Source organism: Vigna unguiculata, chromosome 5, assembly GCF_037176805.1.
Source record: "Vigna unguiculata cultivar grain cowpea cultivar isolate G323 ecotype 2 chromosome 5, ASM3717680v1, whole genome shotgun sequence".
Taxonomy (NCBI): Eukaryota; Viridiplantae; Streptophyta; class Magnoliopsida; order Fabales; family Fabaceae; genus Vigna; species Vigna unguiculata.
Window position 1 is genome coordinate 53,118,140 of NC_140796.1, and position 11,590 is coordinate 53,129,729.

An 11,590-nucleotide genomic window follows, 5' to 3' on the forward strand; every position below is an offset into this window, starting at 1 on the left:
ATGTGATCTCTATATTTTTCAGTCCTCTTTTTGTTTTTTCAAATAAATATTCATGCAATGAGAGAGAAAGTAATATTTAACACGAGTTTATTTGGAAATTAAATACAATAATTTTGATAATATAATTTTACACATTCAATAATATTATTAATCTTGTTTAGTTTAGTAATAGTAATTTTCACTTCAATTTTAGTTACAATTTTTATTTTCTCTCATGTTCGTGAGTAGAAGTAAAAGAATCATTTACAATATTTAGAAAGTTATAATTAAATTTTTAATATAAAAAAAATATATTTTGAAAGTATGTACTCAAATATATGATTTTTTTTGCAATAAATTTAAGAAATGTCATATTTTATTAAAATACATGATACTTTTAGAAAACAAAATGTAGAAAAAAAACACTTTTTTTTTCATAAACTCAATACAGTAAAATCCACATGTATTCAAATCATATTGCATACTTTTTTCTTATACCCAAAAGATAATATAAAAGCTAAAAAAAATGGACTTGAAAATGAAAAAAAAAAATCACAATATAAATGAAAATTAATTTAAAAAAGAATTAAAATGTCATAAAAACAATTTGTGATAAATATATACGTATTTATACCTTTTTTTTCTTGTATTTTCTCTTTACTTTATGGTAGGACAGAACGAGAAAACATTATTAATTAGCTTTGATGGAGTCCCACAACACCATTATCGTGGACAATAATTTGTCATCATATATCAACAACGTCTCAATTAAGAGAATTTTTGTCTCATTCAATATTCAGCTCAATAAAGTTCCTATTTTTATTTTTCTTGGTAGAGTAAGAGAATTTCATTTCAATGTAACATGGTATATAAAAAGGTATATAAGTTGGTTAGGCAATTTTGTCATTATGAATTTCATATATACATTAAACTATAAATTATGTATTTGGATTTTTTTTTTTGCGAGAGAAATTACTTCAAAAATATTGTTTTGAGTGATTTATAGCTATTTAAGAGGATCAAAATCGTAACATTAATGGTAATATAAACAATAATTAAGTGTATACGTAATCAAATCTGTATATAGAGATCTAAATTTTGAGTCATGAAAACATTGACAGTAAAGGAAACCTCAACTTTAATTATAAATCATATAATAATATTGGAAGGTTAATAAAATTCAAATATTTTCACAGAGGAGGGAGTTTTTTATGATACATTGATTAAACAGACAAATTTAACATATTTTATTGTAAAAAAAAAATTAATTTCAATATATTATATATATTAATTTTGTAAAAATAATTCTATTAATATTTTGTCAAATCTTTCTTAAGCATTTTCTTAGGGTACTTGTTGATCAACATAAAGAATAAGTAAATAATTATATATTTAAGTTTTTTTTTTTTATTGAAAGTTCTTTTGACATATAGGTTATATAATAAATAATAACACAAAAGTCACAATTAAATTACTGTAATGGTTAAATATTTGATAGAAGATTGCTAAGAATTTTAGTGTAAATTTAAATTTTATATTTAAGGACATATAAAAAAAGAGACATACAAATTTATTACTTTAAGTTTTAAGTTAGAAATGTTGTCAAAGCTTTTTATGTAAATTTACTTACAACATGAAATCTATCAGGTGAATCTACTAGAAAAGCAACAAATATTGTTTTTATTTCCCTGCTTTTAGTTTGAATCTTATATTTTTTTATATACTATAATTTTATATTAATTAAATTAAAACTTTAAAACAAGATATCAAATCTGAGACCATTAACAAATCACTTCCCTCCACCTTAAGTGTATTTAGCATATTTATGTCATATTGTTAATTAAGATAAACTCGTAACATCTCTATTATAAATTTACTTTTTATTTCTATCAATTATATACGTGTAGGTAAACACTTAACTTAACATATACATTTTTAACTACTGATTCTTTCTTATATAAGTTAAGATTGGGAGAGAATAACCTATATTTCATTGATCAAGTTAACACCAAGAAAAAAAAAAATGGGTGAAGGAGAACCAGATTACCAAGCATGAAAAGTGCACTTAACCGTTCATTATTACGCAAAATATTCATGACGTGAACGAGTCAAACTCTGCGATGTAACATCTTCAAATATTCTACTTTACTTTAATACATAATTTATTAAACAACGTAGCAATTTATCATTAAATAACATCATAATTTTTACATAAATAATATTCATATCGGAAATAATTAAAGTCAAAGTCAAAGTCTCGTATCTGATAGAAATAACAAAGTTAAGCACTATATAAGATTAAAAACTCATAACCATATTTTTAAGATTTTAGAGATCAAAATATGTCAAATAAAATAACTTATATATGTAAAATCAATGTCAAATATATAGAATTATAATATCTCTATGACTATAATTAAACCATATGATAAAATATAAATTTAACAATATATAATCATATATATATATATATTATTTTTCCAGATGATATATTAAAATCAACAAATATATAAAGTGAAGATTGCAACTTGGTGTTCTTGTTGGTATTATCATACATAGAATGAATAATGACATTAAGTTGTAAAAGTTCTTTATGGCAGCATCCATTGTCTGTTTATGAAGTAATATAAAGTGTCTTCTCACTTTATCTTTTATCTTGTGTTTTATGTACAATTACATACTTTCATTTTTAAAAGTAGCATGCGATATCGATTCTAATTATAATTTTATGTTCTACAAAAATAATATTTATATTTAATGTTGATATCTTTCGTTTAAAATAAAAAAGTATATATATATATATATATATATATATATATATATATATATATATATATATATTTATTCTTCAACTATTTATTTTTCAGTTTATGAGAAAAGGAATATCTGGTAAGATATTATAGTTTCCTAATAGAGTTAATAGAATAACTATAAGTCCAACCATTGAGGTGGCTCGGGTAAAGTCTTTCAACAATTAATTGCGGAGAGAAAAATCACTACGAATAATTTAGAAGCACGAGTTATGTTTAATTTGATCTTAGCAAAGATAAATGAAAAATAGATTAGTATAGCTGAGTTTCTTTTTCGTTTTTAAGAGTGATGGTTTCAATAAGAATTTTTTATATTAATTTCACATGTATAAATAATTTGTGATTCTTTTAAATGAGATACGATAGTATTCCATTATTTTCGTATTTGATTTTGTTTCTGTTTTAAGTTGTTTTTATTAGGTAATCTTAAAAAAAACTTATATTTTTTCATTATTTTTTTTACTTTTTTCTGTTACATTTCATAATTTTTCTTTTACAATAAAAGTTTTCATTTCATTTATCTTAACTATTTGACTCATTGCATATTATACACTTCAATCTTTAAAGTTTTTTATTTTTTCATTACAACTTTAATTTTTTACAATTTCATTTAAATGAGATAATTTTAAAGATATCAAAATGAGTTTTAATTTTTGAATTAATGGATTTGAGCACTTGAGTCATAATTCATCAACAATAATTTTTATTAATTTTTAAATTATTTTTTACAAACTTTTTATTATTATTATTATTATTATTTATTTTTAATTATATCAGTTGATAATTTGATTTTTTAAACAATAAGATGTTGTTAATAATATTTTAATAATTTGATAGCTTAATTTATTTGTTTTTGAAGTTGTATATAGGTTAATTAATTAATTTTCAACTATTATCCTTACAATAATACTTGATAAAATAAGTTAAGACATTGATTGCATTACTATAAAATATTATGTGAGGTCAATCGATCTTGATTGTACTATGATAAAGGTATAAAATAAATTGACAGAATAGAATATATAAAGTGAGTCAACTCACTGACCTACAAATTCGTGATGAGTTAAACTAGGTTACAAATTTTTTGAATCATAAAAAAATGAGTCGGGTTGAGCCGACTCATTTGTAGCTCAACTTATGGTGAGTCAACTTGTGTAAATTAGATTGACTCACTTTCATACTTTTAAATCAACTTCATGTATTTAAGTGTGTCGTTAAAAATATGTATTTTTTTAATATTAAATATCAATAATACAATTTTTTTATGAAAAGAATATTTAGTTAATATTTTAAATTATATATATATATATATATATATATATATATATATATATATATATATATATATATATATATATATATATATGCTACAAATACACTCATATGACGATAATTAGGATGATACACAAACATCACACCAAACATATAATAAAATTAAAATGTATATAAATTTTAAATTTGAAAACAATGATGAATGTAATGAAACTCAAGATATTACCATCCTCCAGAACACATAATATGATTAGAGTTGGAAAGATTGAGCTATGTTTTGTTTTAGCATGATTGATTTGGTGATGAAATAGTTATTGTGTGGCAACCAAATTTTGTAAAATAAGGAATGATATGGAAGTAGTTGACATAATTAGTTGGTGTGAAAGTTAATTAAAGGTAAAGTAAGTAAGAAGTTTTAAGTTGGAAGGCATGAAGAGTAGATGAAGGAAGGAAGTTATTTTAATATATGAAACTTCTCTACCAAACTCCCAAACAGGATAACTCCTTATCCAACACAACATTAATGCCAAAAAATATATATAAAACTTATTTTTCAATCAGTTTTTTTTTTTTTTTAATGATCGAAGTTTAAAATTTGATTATTTGAAAACTGAATTCTAACCCAAAAATATCGTATATATAAATATTTAGTACAACATGTTATTTATCTAATTTTTTTTAATTCATTTATGCCAAAAAAAAAAAAGTTGATCGGTATTCCTTTTCCTGGTTTGGTGTCATGTAACTTCCGTGTTCTATGTATTATCTATAACAATATATAAAGAGGATTCCTCTTTTTGTGTCCACTTTTCAAAATACCGATTTTACCCTTCAAATATAAATTTATTAAATTTTTAAAAATTGACCGTTATTTTTACAAACTTTTTATAAAACCTGATGTCTCTGCTTCTTGTCTTCTTATTTATTTATCAATGGTTATTCCTTTATCTGTTCTGATATATTTCACTTTATTTTTAATAAATATAATTTTAATATATATATTAACTTAATAACATTATAATATTATCACCTACTAATATAATATCACGCATATTTAAAAAATGCATGCACACAGGCGCGATAGCGCCTGTGTTACGCTAGTCTTTTTGAATGAGAATATTTATGAGTACTTCTTTTACCATCAAATTCCTAATGACTAAGACTATAGTTGTTACGTTGACTTGATGACTGATTTGGACTGTTAAAATGAGAATAAATCAGAAGAACTAATGTTTTGTTTTTGGACGGAGAGTGTGGAAATGAGAAAAAAAATTAAAATGAAAAATGGAATTATTTAAATTTGATGATAGAGAATGGAGATAAATGAAAATAGAATAACTTTGTTTCTCACCGATAATTTCAAATTAAAAATTTATTTTATTTTTTGTAATATTATCATATATATATATATATATATATATAATATTATTCTATTTTGATGTCTATATTTTTATTCCTAAATTTATTCTTTAATAAATGGTCTTTATTTCAAATTAAAACAATTATTTTACTATTTTTACTTTCTAAGTAATGGTTTTATTAGATTTATTTATTTCATTTATTTAATTTTTTTAAATTAATTATTTTTAAACTAAAATAGATATTTTAACAAAAAATATTATGAAACAAAATAAATAAAACTATTTGTAATAAAATTTAAAAAGTTATTTATATTTATTTTTAAAATAAATAAATAATACACATGCGCACATATCTTTTCGAATTTGAATTACTTATTAAATTTTTTGTATTTTCAAAATACATTAATAATTACTGGTTTTAAAATTTTATAATATTTTAAAATTAATAATACAGAATATTTTTAATACTCAGCATAAAAAATTACAACAATGTAAAGAATGCGGACTCTTTTTCATTATCATTGATTATGTAATGACTTTTTAGCCCTTTCCGTGTTTTATTCTCTCTTGATTTATGTGTGGGAACCAAATCCTACCTCTTTAGTCAACAAATCCTAAACTATGTAAATATTTCTTTTAAATTTCTAGTCACTTCTGTAACTTTACATTAACAACTTAAATTAAATGGTTATAATATTTAATTTTTGTGTTAAATAAGTTGTATAGATATTGTTTGGCTACGTTGTTTTGCTTACTTATCTTTATTATGAAATAAGAGATTATATGAATAATATAAATGATATTACGATAAATGTAATTTTTTTATTATTTGTTTTTAATTAATTACAATTTAATTATGTATATAATCATAAAATTTCATATTTTTTTAATAGCCGAAGAAAATATGCAAGATACCAAAACAAGAGTTACGGTACCTAATTAATGAAAAAAATAAACAATAGTATTTCAATAAAAAGACATCAACTATGTGTCACAAACCAAAACAGAGTCAAGGTATGTTGTACTATTAAATGAATTTATATTTGTCTAAACTGTTCAAACAATTTTTTCTCTTAAAAAATAATCAACTTATTTGTACCAAGAAATAATTATTAATTCAACATCAGATGCATTTAAGTTAGTTTGTGATTAATATATATCCAAACACATTTTTTTAACAAAAAGATAATGTTTTTTTTCTAGTAATTAATGAGGTGAAATTTTCAATTTCAATTTATTGAGTTGTGGATAATATCAATAAATGAGGCTGTGATCCTCAAGCAGTAGATATAATTATTTATAACTATTAATTAAAAATGATTATGTTTGTAACCGCATAATGTTACCCACTTTGTTTTATATCTTAAGTAATTTTATTATTTGTTAAAAAGATACATAACAATTATCAATAAGTATTTTTTAAAATATTTTTTATATATATCTTATAACCAATTTTTTTATTTTATAATTATTATTACTATGCGCACATACATTTAATGGCTTGGGTTTTTACAAATATAATATTAAAAGGGTAAAGTGAAATGAGTTTTTCGTAATAGATATGTTGTTATATAAGTTTTGATATTTTATCTCTTACATTAATGATACGGTTATATTGATTTTATAATATTATTTTAACTTCATATTTTATTAAAAATATAATACAAGATGATAAAATGTTAATTTAAGTAATTATTTACTGATTTATATATGATAAATGATTTATCGTATATAATAAGAAAAAAAAATCATTTAAAAGCCTAGTGAAATGTCACGGAATTAAATATTTATTGATGGATGAGTAAAGTGTGATCACTTTCAATAGTATGGTCCTATTGTAGTGTAGTTCTGATCCATAAAAACGGTGCATTTACCCTTTGCATGAAAGTCTCACTGGTAATAAAATTGTAGTTCACATTCAAACCTTGTTCACTAAATTCTATTAAAGGTGTGTTTGAAGAGTAGTTAACATTTGTTTATTGTGAGTTTGAAAATTTGGAATGAATAATAATAATGTGACAATAAATAATCATCTCAATTATATTCATTTAGTTTCTTAAAACCCAATGTTAAAAAAAAAAATACAAAATCAGTTATCTAGTCTTAAATTATACAAATGTTTAATTAGTCGAATAATACTTATTTTTTTTATGTGTCAGTTTAGTACTTACAGTATTAATATTTAAAATGATTTATAATATTGATATTTATATTAAAATTTAGTGATAAAAAGTCACGAATAAAGTTAACGGTGTTAATGATTTTTTTCTCAAAGAAACTTAATTAAAACACTTTTTCAAAAGCTAAAACTCGATTGACATCTTTCTAAAAATAGATATTAAACTAATACTTGTAAACAAGAGTGGTTACTATCCAACTAATTAAACGTTACATAAATTTTTGGACAACATTACCGTAGTAAATAGTTATATCAATTATTTTTTATTTCGGTAGATCTTTGTTTTTATTGATTATTATCCAAAATAGCATACATGAACTCATAATTTATTTGAATAGTATACTGTACTATAGCACATGGGGTGGAAAATCTTTTCTCTGATTACTCACACAAAGGTGGGAAGTTGAATGGTCAAATACTGTTAATGCTTCAAACCCAACTAACAAAACATACACGAGTATGGTCAAACGGTGATGAGTATGGTCAAACGGTGATCATAAATACCACACAAAAACATTAGAGTATCAAAACAGTGATTGGTAGGGAAAAATTTAATTGAAATAGTAAATCCTAAACAAAAGATTGAGTTACGCATATGGTGCATCTGAAATTTTGTTTTGAAATATATATTCCGTTATGATTTTGTTTTTAAAAAACATTTTAAAGGATAAATGGAAGAATAGATATTTAAACTACCTTAAAGTTTAACTTTTTAAGTGATGTGAAATTGTTTGACACATACGAATACATTGATGTACATTGTTGTCGGGATAAAAAGTACCATTGACCAAGTATTTTGTGTCTGGTATACAAAAACTGAAGAAATAGATAGAAAAATTCCAACATATAATGTCATTTGAAGAATGATTAAGTTGTTGACATAACTTGAAAACCTTCCTTACGTTAAACGGTGCTAATCGACCATGTGTTCTGTCTGGATAATGTTTTGCTATACAAAGAATCACAAACCACATACTATAGATCCCGAAAATGAGAGAACCAAGGATAACTAGTTGCAATCACAATTTTTAAAGTTAACATCCTAGGCATTTATTTTCTGACCCACTGGATTTTGAAATTTCAAGAATGGAATTCGATTTAGATGTATGTATTTATACAAACTTATTTGTAAATATCACTGTAGAATTTACTAAATATATCAAATTTGTTTTTTTTTATTGAAATGAATATTCCAATCCTATTTTTAGCGGCTTGTTATTTCAGGAACACGATTGATGATTGAAATTTAAGACATGTTCAAATATTAATAGTGTGTTTGGATAGAGTTAAAAAAAAAGTGAATTTTTTTAAATGAAACGAAAAAGCATCATATTGCTTCCTCCACCCTATAATTAATAACTGCACCTACATTGCACTCCGCAAATATATTAAATTATCCTTCAATACTGTACCACGTCACCCATTTTGAAAAAAAGTTTCGGAAAACTCTGTCCAGAGTATATTTCATATTTTTTAGAAAATTATTTCTGAAAAATTCATTCTAAAAAACATGTTCCAGAAAGTATTATATCAGAAAGTATTTATGCATTACAGATTCACAAATCTTATTCTGAGAATTCTAGAAATTTGGTCCAGAAAATACTGAAACATGCAATTCAGAAATCACTTTTACAAGGGATGAAGTGATCCCTTCAAAATTTAAACGGAACAGAAACAAAGAAGCCTATAACGTACTCCAGAAATTTTCAGTATGGGCAACATTCATGTGTATCTCAGTATAAGGCATTTTGAGGACGTTTCAATTTTATTTCTAAAATTGTTTAAAAGAAAATAATTGTTTCTCCAGTTTTTAAAAATTGTTATTTTCCTAACATTAATTTTGGTCAAGGAAAATTTGACTCCATTGATATCTGCTTAAAACATTTATTTGAAACGTGATCATGACCAACTTTTACAACTGAGACATGGCAATTGGAAGAATAGATAAAAAACTATCTTCATTCCCTTACTATTTCTATTATTAATTTTCTTGCAGATAACTACTGTTTCAGAATGAGGTGAATTTAGCATTAGATAACCAAAATATGTTTTTTTTTATCCATAGAACTGTAGATAAAGATAGTCAGATAGTTGGATACTACTCTACACTACAGTTCAGCCAAAAACCAGTATGCAGAAATGACCCATAAGTTTTGACGTCAAATTGAAAAGGTGTAATCAACTAACCACATAATTGAATCTGTCTTACACATATTATCCCAAAAGGAACAGAAAAACAAAATCAAAATCAGCCGTTTTACTAACTATGAATCTCCAAAACCAAAGCAAAACCTGATCTTCATCAACGGCAGTCAGAATCACACATCTTGCACACTTAAACCTGCAAAGGTAAATCATATACATGTAAAATCACCACTTACACAGAGCACTTCATCCAAAATTAAGAAAAAAACAAGACCCAGGTGTGACATGCAATGTAACTTGTTTCATTTTCTTGGCCATAATACTATTACAATTTATCCTGTATTTTTTCCATCTTGAAGAACCATTCAAATTAAAGCCTAAACAAAAATATACCTTTTACAAAATTCTCCTACCTAAAAATTTGCATATACGCATGCTAACAACTAACATACAGCACTATAGAAGTATAAAAATATCAGCAGAAATAGTTGAGTAACAAACCTGGAGGAAGGGATTGCTTCAACTTATCAGCCTTCTCAGAGTCAAACACACATAGGGTGTACAGGTACCTGGAGCAGCGAACCTTGAACTTTACCACATCTTTGCTCCTCTTGATTTTCACAGAGCGTGCATCCTTCCTCCTCGCAGTGAGGAGGAAGTCTTTAATCTCATGAATCTGTTTCGGCTGCACAAAACACCAAACACCACATGTCAGCATCAACTACCAAAATACACTAGAAAACCATAGAGACAATAACCGAACCATGATAGTAAAACCCACAACACTTTGAAAAAACATCAAAACTAAACAAAAGAATAACAACAAGGCTTTATACAACTATTTCAGTCATCTACATGGATCACATTGTAGTCTGATTCAGTTAAAGACTCAAGCTTCTGCTATTTGTATTATTTCCCATGGAGATGGGATCCGAATCAAACATTTTATAAATTAAAGGCATCCCTAATTATTCTAATCTCTACTTAGACCAGAAAAATGGCTTTACCTTACTATAAAAATTGTTTCAGTTTCCTAAATCATAATTTTACTAATATATTAGAGATTGTACTATAATAAATCCAATCCAAGTTGGGCGTTGGCTGAATTGAAAAACGAAAATGTAAAAGTGTAAAAGCCTTTGTTTTTTCCTTCGTAATATGCAAATCGAGAGTATACTGCACAATACTGCACAATGCTACAAGATAATTGCACAATACTTTGTAAAATGCAAATCGGAGAGGATACTGCACAATTCTACGAGAATAGGCGAAGCTAATCGAAATAGAAAAAATTACCATAATAAAATTGACTGCGATTGCCTCCTCGGGAAGCCTCGATCTTGGCCCGTCGACTTTGCTTTAGCACTAGAGTTTCAGAATCCACCTCTTTAGGGTTTATAAACCAAACCCTAGGTTAGAAATTTCCCTACCTATTTCCGCCAGAAGTGTTGATTAAATGACATTCATATCCTTCACTAAAATGGCCTCACTTAATGGATTAAGCCCAAAAACATGTGACCCGTTTAACTGTTGTTAATGGATTCTGTGACCCAAATAGTTATTTATAACATATTTATAAAAATAAATATAAAATTTCTCCTACAACTAATCATGCTAAGTATTTATTTAATTCTTGTTCCTGTAGATCGGTAGTTATTCAATAAAAAAATATGTTATTAGTTTAATCTAACTCTTTTAGTGTTAAGTTTTTTTTTTTTTTTATAAACGTATAACGTTTATAAATAATTTTATATCAGAACCAATTAAACGTAAAATGTTTATAAATAATTTTACTATTAATTTTAAAACGATTAACACCTCAATAATTTATGTTTGTTTTCATA

The 11,590-nt window shown here is 24.6% G+C and overlaps 1 protein-coding gene across 1 annotated transcript; it reads right to left on the reverse strand.

The window, feature by feature from the left end:
* Positions 1-9,733: 9,733 nt before the first annotated feature.
* Positions 9,734-11,204, reverse strand: LOC114184076 (Ribosomal L38e protein family). The gene is made up of 3 exons (XM_028071316.2): positions 11,043-11,204; positions 10,248-10,431; positions 9,734-9,942 (listed from the first exon to the last, which is right to left on the reverse strand). Exons 1-3 carry the CDS (start codon positions 11,043-11,045, stop codon positions 9,920-9,922), a joined length of 210 nt encoding a protein of 69 aa, XP_027927117.1. The 5' UTR covers positions 11,046-11,204; the 3' UTR covers positions 9,734-9,919.
* Positions 11,205-11,590: the final 386 nt, after the last annotated feature.